Source organism: Phalacrocorax aristotelis, chromosome 18 (genome assembly GCF_949628215.1).
Source record: "Phalacrocorax aristotelis chromosome 18, bGulAri2.1, whole genome shotgun sequence".
Taxonomy (NCBI): domain Eukaryota; kingdom Metazoa; phylum Chordata; class Aves; order Suliformes; family Phalacrocoracidae; genus Phalacrocorax; species Phalacrocorax aristotelis.
Window position 1 is genome coordinate 4259218 of NC_134293.1, and position 16820 is coordinate 4276037.

Below are 16820 nucleotides of genomic sequence, written 5' to 3' on the forward strand. Positions count from 1 at the left end.
CCATTGACATTTTAGATGTTGTAATATTTCTTTAAAATTAGTTTCAGCTATCAGAAGTAACCAGTATGATTAAATCCTCCTAAATTCAGTGTTGTCCACCATCCGCTATACAGCAGATGCTAGATTACATACATGGAAGTACAACCTCTTTTGCTTCTGGGACAGTTAAAACAGTTCAGCAAGAAGCATTTGCAGGTCTTTACTTATATGCTCGAACTTTGTTTCAGGTTTAGTACGGTATTAATTACTTTATGATTTCTAGGACAAATCCAATAGGAATGAAAGGGCACATGGCCAAGTGTTACGGGGATTTGGTTCAGGAGTTGTGGAGTGGAACTCAGAAGAACATAGCACCATTAAAGCTGCGGGTAAGCCTGTAATGTGTGTTATTTAAAGGTGGAAAGCAGCAAGTATTTCTTTGGCTAGCAGAAATCTTTTAATGCACTTTTTCCTGATGTTACCTGTATTGTAATGGTTCTGGGATTCATAACAATATCTACCCTAGGGAAAGGGAAGGAAACTTGGACATATATTTCAAGTGTTAGAAATTGGCTGTGAAGCCAGTGCCCCTATCCTGGACAGAGTCATCATGTATGTTACTCCAAACTGGTCACAGAATTTCCTTTCTTGCCTGTAAGGAAAGTGGGGGAGGTGTTCAGGAAAGGGCTGTGCAGGGGCAAGGTGCACATCTGGAGGAGGCCGAGGTTCATCGGTCCTGGTGCTCAGGACTTGACCAGCTTTCTCTGGAATATAATAATGGCTCTGTGGTTGTAAGGTCAAAGGAGTTACCTGATATGAATCAGAGTTCATGGTGTAAGATGTGGCTTTTACAGCCCTTGTTAGGGACAAAAGATTATGCATTTGCCTGTAAATGGTCTTTTTCTCTGAAACCGTAGGGGCTTACCTTTAACTCTTGGCAATTGAATTCGTACTCGTTGACAGCATGCATCTTGTCTAAAATATTTTTATTTATTGTTACAACTTCTGTTGCATGATGTTAAATAACCTTCTGGCTTTCTTTTATAGTGGACAATAGCAAAATATGCTCCAAGATTTAATGGCTTTCAACAGCAAGACTCACAGGAACTTCTGGCTTTTCTTTTGGATGGTCTTCATGAGGATTTGAACAGAGTTCATGATAAGCCATATGTTGAACTGAAAGACAGCGATGGTCGACCAGACTGGGAAGTAGCAGCAGAGGTATGGGTTAAAGTTTTGAGTTTTGGGGTTTGTTTCCTTGTTTTTTTAACTTACAGTTCTAATCTGCAAAGTTGGTGATGAGACTGTGGCAATACTCTTTCAGGACGGAACCGTCTTTTGGAACTTGTTAGATCTGTCATTTAAGGAGTCAATTTCACCTTTGAACTGAAAATAAGCTTTAAGTATTATAAGAAAAGTATAAAGATGATGCTTCACAATCATTTTGAACAACTCCTCAGAATTATGGAGTATCAAAATTTTTCAGGATACCTGATGATCCTTTCAGAAATCCTTAAATGATTATTGTGTTAATTGAAATAGCTTTTCCTTTACTTGTGTTGAAACTAAATACTTTGTATTTATTAGAAATCAGTAAACAACTTCTATGGAAATAATTTTACTTCCATAGGCCAATGAAACTTAGGAAGTCTTACAGCATATCCTCCTTGCTGTAGTTCAAGCAAGTAGTCTTCAGGTTCTAACTTTGTATTGATTTTTTGTACATCATTTTAGGCCTGGGAAAACCATCTGAGAAGAAACAGATCCATTGTCGTAGATTTATTTCATGGGCAGCTGAAGTCACAAGTGAAATGTAAAACTTGTGGACATATAAGTGTTAGATTTGACCCTTTTAATTTTTTATCCTTGCCTTTGCCAATGGATAGCTACATGCACCTAGAAATTACGGGTGAGTAGTAGTGTTTAACTCCCTATAAACTTGTCATTGCTAAAGTACAAATGGTACCTCTAGAACAGCTGTAAAGCATCCAAATTTTGTTTTTGTTAGGACTTACGCATAAAAATAGTATAACCGTTTTAATACAGCAGAGTACAAGAATTCTCATTGAAATACAGTTAAACAAAAATAAAACCTTTAATAACAGAGCATAGATGGCCCATTCTCAGTCTTGATTAAAGGATTTATACAGAAACCTGTAAAATGGAGATTCCGAGAACTTTTCTTCTGTTCACTGTGTTGTGGAGGTTGTCCTAAATCTGCCTAGAGCGAAAAGGAAAGTCTGGGGGGAGCGTGCAAACAAAAAATGCTTTATAGGTCATGGACTATACTATGAAGAACCCATGTGTTGCTGAAGAGAGGCAGAAGGAAAGATGATAAAAAGTGAAACAAATTTTGAAGCCATTTTCTACTGCCTATGCAGCAAGGGGGCTTCTGACATTTGTCCGCAGACCTTGAAAACTGGCTGATAAGAAAAAAATAACCATATCTTAAAGTTGGAAAAAAAATACTTTCTAATAAGTATGTAGCTGCAACATGTTATTCTCATTAAAACTTTCTTGGTTTGCTGACTAGTGTGTTGCTTTTCCCCTTTAAAGTAATTAAATTAGATGGTACTACTCCTGTTCGATATGGCCTGAGATTGAACATGGATGAAAAGTATACAGGTTTGAAAAAACAGTTAAGTGAACTCTGTGGGCTAAAACCAGAACAGATTCTGCTTGCGGAAGTGCACAGCTCCAATATAAAGGTAAGAAATTAAAAAATTAATCATTGCTGCAACATACTTTTGGTATTTTTGTTTGTTATTTTTGTGTACCTCAGCATACTTCATTTTTTGCCATTAAGCTTTGCTTACAAGAACTGTGAAATTATTTAACCAGAAGTGTGATAAAAAAGTCAGCTTAATTATCTCTCTGTAGGAACTTTTATTTCATTCTTAAACAGTAATTTGGCTTGCTTGAAAGAGATTTAAAATCAAAGTAAACTGAATCAAAATAATCCACTTGTAAACAAAATTAATAGCGATGTAGAAGCTTGCAGAAGTTTAATTGAATTGATTAGTAATGATATTTTTAGGAAAAAAGGCATAAAATCATCTTGAGGTAATAAATCTCCAGTTAGAGTGCTGTGATGAGTTTAAACACTGTCAAGACGTTGGAGGCATAAGTAATGACTGGCTTAGTTCTATATAGTGTGTATGTATATGTGTATGTGTATATATAATTTTTATTGCTGTCATTGGATAGGATTAGAACTGTTTGAAATGGTGCTCTCGGTCTGCTTAGAGGAACCATTAATAACTCTCTGAGGTCTTGCTGCAGAGATCCGCAAAGGGGTGTTCTTGTTGGCTTCCTTTTTTCCTTCTAGAAAGGTGTAAGCAAGCAGATGGGAGGGGAGAGATGAGCCTATAGAGACACTGTTTTCAAAAGAACAAAACATGTTCAGTCACAGACAGAAGAATATACATGTCTGACTAACTTTCCCTTTTTTACTGAAGAACTTCCCTCAAGACAACCAGAAAGTCCGGTTATCAGTGAGTGGGTTTTTGTGTGCATTTGAAATACCAATTCCAGGATCCCCTACATCAGCATCAAGTCCTGTGCAGACAGGTAAAAGAAAACATTTATTTTCCTGTTGATTTAAAATGCACAGTGCTTAGAAACTAGAGAAATTCAGGAGAAAACCTTACTTCTTAGTGGTAAGTAACAGCGAGGATTAAAGAAAAGACAAATAAGTTAGAGTTCTCGTCCACAAAGGAGCTGTGGGCAGTCTCAGTATCTACTGATCGTCTGTGATACTTCTTAGGATCATGCTGAGGACAGCAGTCTGAAGATTGCTATATACTTATTTTAGTTAAAAACACAAGAAACAAGCAAAATATTTTATTACTTGAGGATTGGCTCTAAGGCAGAACACGTAAAAAATTGGAAGCGTGGTGTTCAGTTTTGGTTTTATTGTTTGTGGTTTGATGTATGGGTTGTAACCACCTCTGTTGTACTTTACTCTTGTACTTCACTCTTGCATGGCCTGATTTTCCAAAGTTGTAGGCAAAGAAAAGGTTCGATGTTGGTCTTACGGAGAGTAGAAGATATTTCATGAAATCCATTGAACAGAATGGAAGGAACAAAAGTCTTGTGATCAGTTCTAGTTATTGGAGATAATTGAGAATGTAACTGTCTGTCTACAGATGTCTCAACTGGGCCTTCAGCTAATGGAGCACCCAACATAATGATGAACGGGGACCTTCCTAAACCAACCCTAATTCCGAACGGAATGCCAAATACTGTAGTGCCATGTGGAACAGAGCGCAACCTCGCCAACTGGACTCTCAACGGTCATGTGCCCTTGCTTTCTGATAGTCCGTGTACAGGGTATATAATTGCTGTCCATAGAAAAATGGTGAGTAAATTTTGCATTTGTTACAAGTTGTTTGCATAACACACTTTGAAAGTCAGTGAGGGTTTTTAAAATGTCCATAAGATAAATTAATCTTTATTTCTTAAGAAGAGGGAGCATGAATAACTTCCCCTCTTAAGTGAGAGCCAAGTTCTACAAAAACACAACTCTTGTAAATTTAAATCGTAATGTCTGATGTTGGTGTATTTTTCTTCCCTTAGTACTGGCATGCTTCCCAGTTCTTTAATGCTGAGTTGCATACTTGGGCATTCAGTAACTCCCTGATTAAATGTTCTAGAGTCTTTGAGCAGAAAAAGCTCAAAGTTAGAGGAGCTACTAGAAACGCATTTCTTTTCCATTATGTGGAAAAAGCCTTATTTCTCATACGAAACAGAGTGAAGATATATAGTACATTCCTGGGTCATTCTGTTAGCATGAACTACTCTTTGGAAAAGCATCTGTAGTTAAGTTGAACTCTAAATGTCAGTCGGATGACTGAACACTTCAAATAGCCACACGTTCTGTGCGCTCTGTCGAGACTTTAGAGTCTGTTGATGTTTAGAGCTTGGTGGATGTGTGCCAGAAGGCCATTTAACTTCCCTCTTTACTGTGTGTTTGTTTGAGGGTTTTTTGCTTTATTCTCTCAAGAAGTGGCCACTAACCAATGTTACCTTGATTGAAATTTTGCAGAATCTTTTAAGTGGTTGGTATAATGCTTTTGAGCCATTACAAGCTGCTAGTTATACAGCTTAAAAACCAGTAAAAGTTGTTTGTGAAAGCTGTTCCAGGAATCCATGCTCATCATTGTCAAAAATCTTATCAATGGAAAGGCTTAATTGTATACAAATTATGCAAGGTGGTAGCCATTTGCTGTACCTCAGTGTCATGAAGTCAGTGTTAAAATCTTTCTTATAAATGGGAGATGTAGCGTGAAGGTTAGTTTGTCTGCTTGGAATAAGTCGCGTCCAAGTCTGTAGTGCCTCCTTTAGACCTAAAGGTTTTCTTTCTCTAGCAAACATAAGCTTGCCTAGTGTAGAGGTCATTTTGGGACAGTATTAGCATCGTTAGGCACATGTCTGTCTGCATTACAATGTTACCACGTGGTGGGAAAAGTAAAAATAATTCATCATTTGAAATATAAAATATTGTACATGGTGAAATACAGCTTGATGTTGATGTGGTCTAATGCCTAAATAATATTGCCATAATATCATAAAATACAAAAGAGTTTTCAGGCAGTTTCAAGTCAATGATCAAAATTTACAGTATTTAATATTAGAAAACAGTGCTGAAATTGAGTACTTTTAATAGACTTAATGGTTTATTTTAATTGCCAAAGCCTGAAATAAGTAACAAGGTCAGCATCCTAGTAATTATGGTAATGTGGGTTAATGCATACTTATACCTGAGTCATTCTTTTATTTCACATACGCAGATGCGGACAGAATTGTATTTTCTTTCATCTCAGAAGAATCGTCCTAGTCTCTTTGGAATGCCACTAATTGTTCCTTGCACAGTTCATACACGGAAAAAAGACCTGTATGATGCAGTGTGGATTCAGGTTTCCAGGCTTGCCAGCCCTCTCCCGCCTCAGGAAGCTAGTAATCATGCACAAGACTGGTGAGTGTGGCATCTCAGTCTTTGGCTTGAATGGTGTTATACAGTGGAGTGGACTTGCTTAAAAGATTTAAAACTGTATTCATTTTTCATCTTTATCAGTTCTGACGTCTTGTAATACCTCTGTTGAATGAACGTGTGGTTCTTTTAATATATAATTAAGCTTTAAATGTCCACAACTTTAGGAACAATTGTACATGCTTTTACCCCAGACGATTTCTGCCTGCAGATTGCATTTAGTGGCTTATTTTTGTAAGAAGTCATTTTGGAGTCCTTCAATTTAATAATGGCAATAATTAAAAATAACTTTTAATTCTTTTTAATACAGTTAAATGTATACCTTTGAGCTGCGCTTAAAGGCTGACTTCACACAAATTGGTTGGTTCTTTCTCTTCCGGTGACTGATAACTCATATCTGACAAATTTAGGCAATGTAAAGTCCAGTCTTGTTTTAAAAGCTTAATCTAATATAAATTATCATTTTGAGGGGGGTGTGTGTGTGTTTTTAAACAAACATAGGAAGCATAGTGAAGGAAGGTAATTGGCAGCCTGAACAAGTGCTCATGTTTCATGTTGCATTCTCCTCTGTTTCAGTGATGATAGCATGGGATATCAGTATCCATTCACCCTAAGGGTAGTTCAGAAGGATGGAAATTCTTGTGCTTGGTGTCCATGGTACAGGTAAATTGTCTTTTTTTTAGATTTAAGAAAGGGAATCACTCCAGCAGAAATTTAATTTATGGTAATGGGGTTTTGATACATTTTAGACTTCAGAGGTAATATCAAACCATAAGACTCTAGAATCTAATTTAACCAAAACCCTCATGTGGCAGACTTTCACTGTAGAATAGCTTGTATGGCTTGGAGAGCTGAAAGCTCTGCTGACACAGAAACTTTAAATTAGGAGGCAGACATGAGATTATCAAAAACCTTTTAACCCCTTACAATATTCTATGTGCATGTGTGTTTATATGCAGGCACATATGTACATATTTGGATGATTTGTGGGGGTTTCATACAAAACCAAGCTTTTAGGTGTGAATCATTTACCCTCACTAGTTCCTGTGCCATTTGGAGAATGAGAACTAAAGTGGACAATCAGAAATTCACCCTGGAAACACACTTGGAATTTTCCCTAAACAGAGAGAATGTAATGAAAATTTCAGACCCTTGCTGGAAGGTATTCAGACCATATGCTTATTAAAAAAAAAAAAAGTCATCTCTTACAGCTAGATAAATAAAGTACATTAGCTAACATTTTGTAAAATCTTTATGGAGACAAAGCAGTGTAGTTTTTTGGTGTCGTAGGTAGGCTTGGTCAGCCTTATATGCGGGTAGATGGTGGAGCTCACCCAACTGCTTCAATTTCTCATCTCTGTTAAAGTTTTATAGTAAAATAGTGAACTGACACGTTATTGTTTCCAAGGCAAGGCCTGAAACTTTGGGAGTGCATATATTACAAAATAAGGAGCAGAATTGGAACATGAAGTAATGTGAAACTTCATTATTGGATGGTTTATTTTCCACATCTAACTTGATTTAGATTTTGCCGTGGCTGTAAAATTGAGTGCACAGAAGACAGAGCTTGTGTTGGGAATGCTTACATTGCTGTAGACTGGGATCCAACAGCACTCCATCTGCGCTACCAGACCTCGCAAGAACGGGTAAAATTTCAAAGCAAACCCTTTGTTGTTTGTTAATAGCTGTGAAGCAAAACCCATTTCACTGATTTCCTCCCCCCCCCCCCCCCCCCCCCAATTGATGCTTCTTTTGACCATTTGATGTTAAAATAAAGCCAGTAATCACTGAACAGTATATTCTGGATAAATTGATGTCTTCATGTTAGACCTCTTACATGGCCATAATGCAGAAGAGATGCTTTTTGAGAAACCACAGCAGTGTATTTTCTGGCTGTTGTAAGTTGCTTTTGATCTAGCCTCCAGAATAACACAAAGTATGTTAATTTGATACCTTTTCTAAGCACACCAGTGCTATAAACAGTTATGCATGTGAGTAAATCTGTTTCCTCACTGAGTCAATAAAACATATCTGAAGGTAAGCCTATAGCTTAGAATAGCTTTTCAGACTTGTGTGTTGAATGTATAAACTTGTGCTTTATGGAGAATTTTGTGAGCAGAACCCAAGAATAAGGACAGTGTATTATTTGTATGTCTGCCTCTTCATAACTGAAATAAAATTTCTGCTAAAACTTAGTGCGCCTAGTTTTTATCTTCAATCCTAAGTAACTACATGATATTAATTGTATGGTACTGTCAATAGAGCCTTCCTCTGAGCAGTTTGTATGTTTTTCCAAGTCAGATACAGTTTTATCTCACTTTAGATTGTAGAAGAACATGAAAGTGTTGAACAAAGCCGACGAGCTCAAGCAGAGCCCATCAATCTGGATAGCTGTCTTAGAGCCTTCACCAGTGAGGAAGAACTGGGGGAGGATGAGATGTACTACTGTTCCAAATGCAAGACCCATTGTTTGGCCACCAAAAAACTGGATCTTTGGAGACTTCCCCCTATTTTGGTATGATCTTGTGTAATTTTCCTCTAGAGCAACAAAACCAAAGTACATTGATCACAAATGTGAATTGCTTAGGTATGTCTCCTTGTTCTGAATAAGAACAGTTCACAGTCTCAGGAGGAGCACTGGCTTAGTTTGTTTCATGCATTTCTGTAACGCAGGCAAATAAAACAAACCTCAAATCCCTTTTTGAATCTTTTTAGCTGATACATTGCAGGAAATGGTGACGTTTTGCATTCGGTGTCATCTGTTCTGACATAGAATTCATGCTTAGGCACTCTTTCCAGTAACATGATCTTTTGTCTAGTTGTGTAGCACCTGCGTTTGTTGCTTTCCAAATTTGATAGGTTATTCAAAGCACACAGTGCTGATCACTGAATTGAAGCAACCTTTTCCATCTTTTCCCCATGAAGATATTAGTTCTGTATTTTACCAGCTTGATTCCAAAATCCAAATTGTCACACTACAGCATTGTCACTGTTTCATATTAGCATATGATAAGGTGTGTATGTTTTGGGAAAATTATTTTTGAACTGTGAAATTACTCCTTGTCATGTAATCATCCTTCTTTCATTTTCTCCAATGTGTTTCTCCTTAGATCATTCACCTGAAAAGATTTCAGTTTGTAAATGGCCGCTGGATAAAATCTCAGAAAATTGTTAAGTTTCCCAGAGAAAATTTTGACCCAAGTGCCTTTTTGGTACAAAGGGATCCAAGTCATTTTCAAAGAAAGCAGCTAACATTCCAGGTTGACGGCCTTCCTGAACCACGGCCTCTCCAAGGGGAGTCTAGGAAAATAGATCTGCAGATCACTTACACACCAGGAGAAGGAGATACACTGAACAGAAGTCCATCCTCCCTTAACACTACTGTCTTGAATAATATCAAAGGTAGGTAATAATTAGGGAAAATCCCAGGCAGTACTCGTATTTGGAGGGGGAAAAATAATTATATTATGAATAAAATTTTAATGTTTCTTTGGCCAAAGCACTACACTTATTTTGAAACATTTCTATTGATGTTTGCCCTGGAAAACTTAGTGAAGCTTTGCCATTTAAAAAAAAAAAAAAAAAAAGGTGCAACAGCTGTTGGCACTGCCTGCTTGTGTTGTGCCCCTGCAGAACAGAGTTAAGCCTCAGTTTATAGGTCTGTGTATGTGTGTGTGCAAAGATAGTTCTACTTTTTTACACTACCTATTAGTTGTAGTGAAACAGTGTGTTTTAATGTTTGGTTACTTAAAAAAAAAAAAAATCTAGATTATGTGTTTACTTACCTTACCAGTCCACATGTTTTCTGTTTTAGCATCTCCATCTTTGGGGAGGAAAAGTGGAACCAGCTGTCCTTCAAGTAAAAACAGTAGCCCAAATAGTAGCCCAAGGACTTTAGGAAGAGGTAAAGGGCGTCTGCGGCTACCACAACTGGGTAAAAACAAACTGTCAAGTAGCAAAGAAAATTTGGATTCAAGTAAAGAGAATGGTACTGACCAGGAACAGAGATTTACTTGTGATCAAAGTGATGCTCTTACTAGAGGGCAGATTTTGGGTGGTAGTCAGAGTGAACTATATACTGCTCAGGACAGTGAGATGACTCTAGCCAATGGATACATCTGTGAGCAGAATGCATTCAGTAACGGCAGTATCAATGGTCAAATTGATAACCACAGCGAGGACGATATTACAGATGACCAAAGAGAAGTAGTATGCGTTAACCCTATTTACAACCTATATGCAATTTCGGTAAGTTGACTTCTTTTACACAAGTAAACTATCTTTATGAGGCATTGTTTTGGCTAAATGCATTTACTCTACAAAAAGTAGGGAACTATTGAGGAGGAGAGCAAAGTAGAGCCGTTTTCAGCAAAATAGATTTGCCATAAAACTGAGTACAACTGCAAAGTGTATCTCTGCGTGTTTTTTCTGCTTGAGAACGTACGCTTAGTCAGCTCCAGATGTATAGATTGTCATGAACCATTGTCACTCAAAGATCGTGAATTTGTGAATCGTTTGTTCTGTGAATTCTGAGTTTCAGTGTTTGATCCAGAATTTATTTTCCTCTTCATTTTCTTCAGTGCCATTCAGGAATTATGGGAGGGGGTCATTATGTCACTTATGCCAAAAACCCAAACAACAAGTGGTACTGCTACAATGACAGTAGCTGTAAGGTAAGTTATTTCTTTTTGTAGCAAATAGTTTTTCTCTTGGTTACCCAGGGCCCAAGAAATTTACATCTGGTGAGAACTGCTCTTTGAAATCATGAGCATCTCCAGAGATGCACTGGATAAATATTAAAATTGTTAACTGAAATTGTACCACAGATTGATTGGTTTTTTTCAGTGTAACACCTGTTCATCAGCTGCTACCATAGTTAAGGGAAGATGCTTATTTTGTACAAAGATGGAAAAATTACTAAAAATGGAAGTCCAAGAATATTTTTCATGATGCTAGCAGTTTTGTATTCAATTACTGAATTAAGTTCCAACATTTCCAAGTATTTGCATTTATCACTATCAAATTTATCATACTTTCCAAGTAAATAATGGAGCCCTCTAACGATAATAAGGAGACAGAAAATGGGATTCTTGTTGTTGTAAACAGCCAGTTAAAAATACTGTTTCTAGGGCAATTGTGTGTATTTTAAGTTCAGTGGCAGTAACACAATTGTCCCGTTGCATATTGCAGAACACGTTTTTCTCTTTGCAGGAATTGCACCCCGATGAAATCGACACCGACTCTGCCTACATTCTTTTCTATGAGCAGCAGGGGGTAGACTATGCACAATTTCTGCCAAAGATAGACGGCAAAAAGATGGCAGACACAAGCAGCATGGATGAAGATTTCGAGTCAGATTATAAGAAGTACTGTGTTTTACAGTAAGCAGACGATCTTCCATGGACTGTTTTGAGAATGTGAGGGGTAACATCCTGAAACTTCTATTTGGCAAAAATGTTATGGAAGCAGATAGCCTAAGTGTAGTTATTGTACCCCGTGATCTGAAAGCACAAGAAGAAAACCCTAATTAAATAGCAGTTAGTATAAAGGTAGTATTGTTTTGTTCTGTTATCTCACTACATGCTCGAAACATTTCTGATGTTAGACATCAGGCTGAGACTGCCATTGGCCTTTAAATGAAATGGTTTGAGAAAAGCCGACTAGGACCAAATAAGAGCTAAATTAAATAGTCCAAATAAGAGCTATACAAAGTAGTGTAGAGTTTACCAACTGTTCTAACAAACCCCTAAGGCTCTCTCTAGGTTTAAGATAATGGGAGAAAAAAAAATTGTAGTGTTGTCTTTGGACAACATGATATTGCTACCTCCTTTTTCCTGCAGTTTTAGTGCATTTTATTGGCAAAACAGGGAAAGCAAGAGAAGGAAAAGTGCACAAATTTAAAGGATGAACATCAAGAGTAGGAGATGTTTCCAGTTTTGCCACCACTACTGTGTGTCAGTTGCTTTCTTTCTGTATGTTGGGAGCACAACCAAATCATAATTTGAGAAGAGATTAATTTCTACGCTTGAATGGTTTATTATAGTCGTGTTTTCTCCACATGTTGGCTGTGCAGATCAACATATTTCAGGAACAGCTTTTCTGCCTGAAGAGTGCCATCTCTGACTTTTGAGATGCCTCGAGAAGAAACTTCAGGTTGAGGAGAGTAATTGTGATTACACGCATGGTGTCTTAAAATGTGCACATTGCACAAAATGTTCCCAGCTTTTGGAAGGAAAGATGCTTAAGCTTATGTTTCATGACTGGTGTTGCTTTTAAATTTGCACTTTTAAAAATTCGTGTAACTAAATTCAAAAACATAGTTTGTTTTTGTTGTCGTAAGGGCTCTGGAGTGAATGGCTGTGAATTATTCACTGTGTATTTCAAACAAATAAGAAGCTGTGGCTGTCAGGTAGCTATCGTAGCATTCATGGATGTTTTTTTTGAATTGGTTTCATAATTTATTGGAGTTTCTTTTTTTCAAAATTTGGTTGCCTTTTCAAATTTCCTTTTTCGCAACAGGTTATGCGTATACTTGCAGTTAAACCAGAATTGCTTTCTGTGCCCTTGCAATGTGATACTCTTTTAAGTCAACGGGCTTATTGCACGAAGGAAAGCATGACTGAGTCTTGGCAGAGACTGGAAAAAAAGGTTATTTTTTTGAGTAGGCATTTCTTTAAACATTTTCAGTGTTAAATTGTTTGCATATCTGAATGAAGATAAGTTCCACTCTTTTGGCCTTTTGTTCTTCAGCTGAGTCTGAGCAGCTTACTAATTCTGTCATACCTCATCTTCCAAATTCTTTACATTTTGTATCTTCACTTACAAAATCGACGCTTAACAGGGTTGATCTCTGAAATAAATGTTTGGATTCATCTTAATGTGTTTTACAAGAATACCAAACCTCCCAGTAAGTTTGTAATTTCCAGAAAGACCCGAGTTTTATCCATTCAAGAAATCACATGTGCTGATCTTGCTGTCTTTACTCAGGCAAAGACCTCCCTGCCTTTGTTGGAGGTCGTGCCTCTTTGAGGACAGCAGACTGCTTCCAAAATAAGTATTGTCTTACTTGTAAAGTGTTGCTCCCTATCCTATATGGTCTTTTATCTTTAAAGTGGTCTAAACATTGAGACTGAAGAAAAGCAAACATGACTTGTGAATTTCTAGGTTAGAAGCGTTTTCAGTACCCATTTGTCTACTCCTCCCTACGCAAGCTCCATAAAAAGTGGAAGATTTTCAACTGATTTACTTTAAAATGTTTTATTTAAGCAGGTAGCACAATCTACTAATGTTATTTGATCTTCTGTGTTTGTTACATTGGTTGTAATTAATTTTTTAAATTAAATTAATTCATGAATTAGTAGTAAATTTATTAAGTTAACTATTAACTACATTCACTTTGTAAATTATTGTATAAAACTTATTGACAATGCACTGACTTTAGAAATATGTTAATGTACATAAATACCTTGTAAATAAAATAGTGTTGATGTACTGGAATATGAGCTGTATTAAAAAAAAAGTATTGGTAATTGTATATGGAGTGAACCTGTTTATCTGTAACTATATTATTCAAACAAATTAAATACTGTGGATGCAGGTGAAGTGTCACTTCTTGTCAGACAACTTTTAATAGCTGTTTTCCTGCTTTGAAGTTTCTGTGCTGTTTTGATTAAGCTTAAACGGATTTGTTAATCCAGACGATGGAACGTGAGTAAGCATTTAGCAGTTCTCTGCAGTTTCTTCACTTAGTTCTAAGCACCAAGACATTTCAACTCTTCCAAGTTTTGTTTTTATGTTATTTTAGTTTTCCTTTTAGGAACATTCTGTTCAGTTTTTTAGAATTAATCTATTTAATCCTATTTAAAATATGTGCCCGTGTGCATCAGAGAGAGTGAGACTTTTCCTTCTTACAAGTAAGTCTGAAGAACTAGTGCACTGAACCCCATGAGTTCAGTGGTTCTCACATTTTTCTGTGGTGGAATTTTGATAGATCTGAAGTGAGATCAGTGATGACTTAGAAGTGCAGTGGCTGCACACAGGATCACTTCTTACCTACCCTTGAGAATCCTTCTGCAGGTTATTAAAGCGGGGAAAAAGTTAAATGTCTTCTGAAGTATTTAATTGCTTAATTTTTTGTATGTGTACGTGATCAATTAAAATTTGAACTGTAATAATTTTATTCCAGGTTCTCGTGCTCTGGTAAATAAGGCTTCTTTTGAGTTTACAGAAAAGTAGGTAAAAAAAAGCGCTTTGCTTCAAAACATTGCAGAGATAATGGGTTTATAAGAAAATCACACAGAGACTCCATCATTGGAGGGCTTGGTAGGAAGTCATGAGACAAGCCTTTTAATGGTGTGTGCTGACTTTTTGCTTTCAGCTGGACCTGGGGCAGTGCAACGGTGCTCGCAGCCACGCGGCGGCAGCGCTGCCCACCTTACCCGCTCTGCGAGCAGAAGCCTGAATTCACGTCTCATTCAGCTCTCAGGGAATTCAGCTCTCACAGGAAAAACTGACTTTTAACCTTTCAAAATGAGAAAATAAATGAAAGTTGATATGCAGTGGGAAACACCTGCATATTGCTTATTAGTGCAGGGGTTTGCCTCACCAGGAGGGACAATTTCTGCAGTTAAAATTTTTCACATTACAATAGAATCTGAAGTAAATTACACTTAGTAATTCTGTGCATAAGCATTTGTTTAATTGTTCTTGTATAGCTGATCAATAGACACCCTTAGGTCGAGCAGAGTAGCAGTTTCCATCAGACAGAAACAGCTCTCAACGCAGAAAAGACAGAAGCAGAAGGAAAGATGCAAGGTGAAGATAAATATAGTTCATAATAACAGGCCAAGAACTAATGTGTCTGCACTGCTTCAGCGTAGATGCCTGGTCCTCTCCGGATAGCAGTTTGTGTAGGTGGAGAATGAAACTGCTACATTCACCAGCAATGGAAGTTCTTTCCTGCAGCTAAAGGAAGAGTCGCACGCTGCAGCACGGGCAGTCGTTTCCTCTGACGTTCTGTAACGTGCTCGGCCTGTAAAATCACAGACTTGGACTGGAAGAAAGGAGGTCATCTGCTCCATCTCAATGGTGAAAGTACCCCTTGGTTCACGTGTTGTAACAGTTCCCTGTATTGTGGCTGTGATCAATAGAGTGATGGCTTTGGTTACATTTTATTTTTCCTTATAAGTTGTGGCAAATGTGCCACTAGGTTTCTTTAGGAAGGGAAAGAACTTGAAGCCATCCTGAGGCCTGCTTTCTGGTACTACCTGCAGAAGATGGAGTTTGATGTAAACAGAGACAATGGCTTTTTAGGAAGATAAAGTTCATCATGAATACAAATAACTGTGAGGTTAATGCTAATGGTAAAAAAACCCTTGGGAAAACTTTGCACAGGATACAAACTGAGTTTAGCAAGGTAAATTCTACTGGAGATCTGGCTCATTTTTTATGTCGCTGCTAGAGGAAGCACTCCCTGCATGTGTCAGATTGTACCACCAAGATCTAAGAAGGAAAGGAAGAGAGAGAATTCTCTGAGCAAATATTTGGGCTTTTTACTCGGAGTTGAATATGAGGCTTCTTCTAGAATCTTCCATTCATCGGCACGTTTGTTGGTGTTATTTTAATGTACGCCAATGTATTTTAGACGTATCCTATTGCTAGGTTTTAGTTGATGCAAGACTTAAGGCTAACAAAGTGGAAAGTCAAAGGCAAAAGTCTTTCACTTAGTCACTGAAGGGGTGTCAACTCCGAGAGAAACATACAGGAGTAAGAGGTCAAAACTGATGGTGCTTTTGCTTGGACACATGCACTTGCAAATGGATTGCAATGTAGAAGTAAAACTAGAGGAGCTGAATCCAGTTGTTGGTTCATGGACTTTCTGAAGAAAGGGAAGCATAACTCCGGTAACTGATAAGCAGACTGCACCTCACCTGTGTTTTCATCTGAAACTCTGCGATTGTTTACAAAAGGTAAGTGTGAGCAAGCACCCCTTGTTCAGTGCTGCTGTTGGTAGTAATGATGCTTCTTAGGAAACAATCCATTTCAACGGTAGAGGAAACGAGCCCTCGCGTACGTGAAGGTTTTGCTCTGGGAAGCAGTGCCTGTGAAACAAGGATCTGAAGGTGCTTTGTGTACGGTCTTGGTGTACTGATGTTCCTGCTGCCGCGTCAACGCCTATGAGTTTGTTCGCGTATTTTCTTACAGATTGTATGTAGTGTTGAGGTGTTTTCCCTGAGCAGACGCTGACTATGTGAGACTACAATTATAATGGCGCCTTTTTCCAAAAAGGAAGAATATCTGAGTTGGCAACTGGACCGAAGTCCACAGTGAGCTGATCTATCACGAGTCACATATTGCTTGGGGTTGTTTGGCTTTTGAATGTTCCCAAAAACAGTGTGGTTATGTTCAGCTGGAAATGAACTATTGTGCTTATTTTATGGCCCTCGAAGATGCTAAATGGCTATTTAACCAAGGATTAGCACGCATCAGTATCGCCCAGGATGATGCCAGAGAAGCTGGTGTCTCTGGAAATGAAGCCATCTCTTGCTGTATTTATCAGTGGCAATTGGAGCATTAGTGCAGCATTAAGTGATGACGCTCAATGCAGTCGTCCTTACTGCCTAGTGATAAATTTTCAGAGCATTCACGGTGGTTGTTCTTCACAAGTGTGGTAATTCCACAGTGTCGTTTGAGTCATTTCAATATAGAAAATTTAGTTTGAATCAAGGAATATGATCTATAGTTGCTCCTGTCATTAATTCCCACTGTTAAGGCTTTTAGGAATTGAAAGTACAATTAAAAAAATTAAAAATTCTGATTTTCAAATATGTTCATATGTGCCCTTTTCAGT

General features: G+C 37.7%; 1 protein-coding gene across 3 annotated transcripts in view; it reads left to right on the forward strand.

The window, feature by feature from the left end:
• The window catches only part of USP32 (ubiquitin specific peptidase 32), an 84785-nt gene extending 70635 nt beyond the window's left edge, over positions 1 to 14150 (forward strand). For all 3 annotated transcript variants that reach the window (XM_075112807.1, XM_075112809.1, XM_075112810.1), the window contains exons 21-34: positions 263 to 368; positions 1027 to 1200; positions 1714 to 1888; positions 2536 to 2687; positions 3438 to 3549; positions 4128 to 4339; positions 5772 to 5956; positions 6548 to 6634; positions 7497 to 7617; positions 8295 to 8486; positions 9082 to 9373; positions 9786 to 10219; positions 10552 to 10644; positions 11183 to 14150. In XM_075112807.1, coding sequence (XP_074968908.1) covers positions 263 to 368; positions 1027 to 1200; positions 1714 to 1888; positions 2536 to 2687; positions 3438 to 3549; positions 4128 to 4339; positions 5772 to 5956; positions 6548 to 6634; positions 7497 to 7617; positions 8295 to 8486; positions 9082 to 9373; positions 9786 to 10219; positions 10552 to 10644; positions 11183 to 11356 — 2509 coding nt within the window. In that variant the 3' untranslated portion in view covers positions 11357 to 14150. The remainder of the gene's footprint in view (positions 1 to 262; positions 369 to 1026; positions 1201 to 1713; positions 1889 to 2535; positions 2688 to 3437; positions 3550 to 4127; positions 4340 to 5771; positions 5957 to 6547; positions 6635 to 7496; positions 7618 to 8294; positions 8487 to 9081; positions 9374 to 9785; positions 10220 to 10551; positions 10645 to 11182) is intronic.
• The last annotated feature ends 2670 nt before the right edge of the window (positions 14151 to 16820 follow it).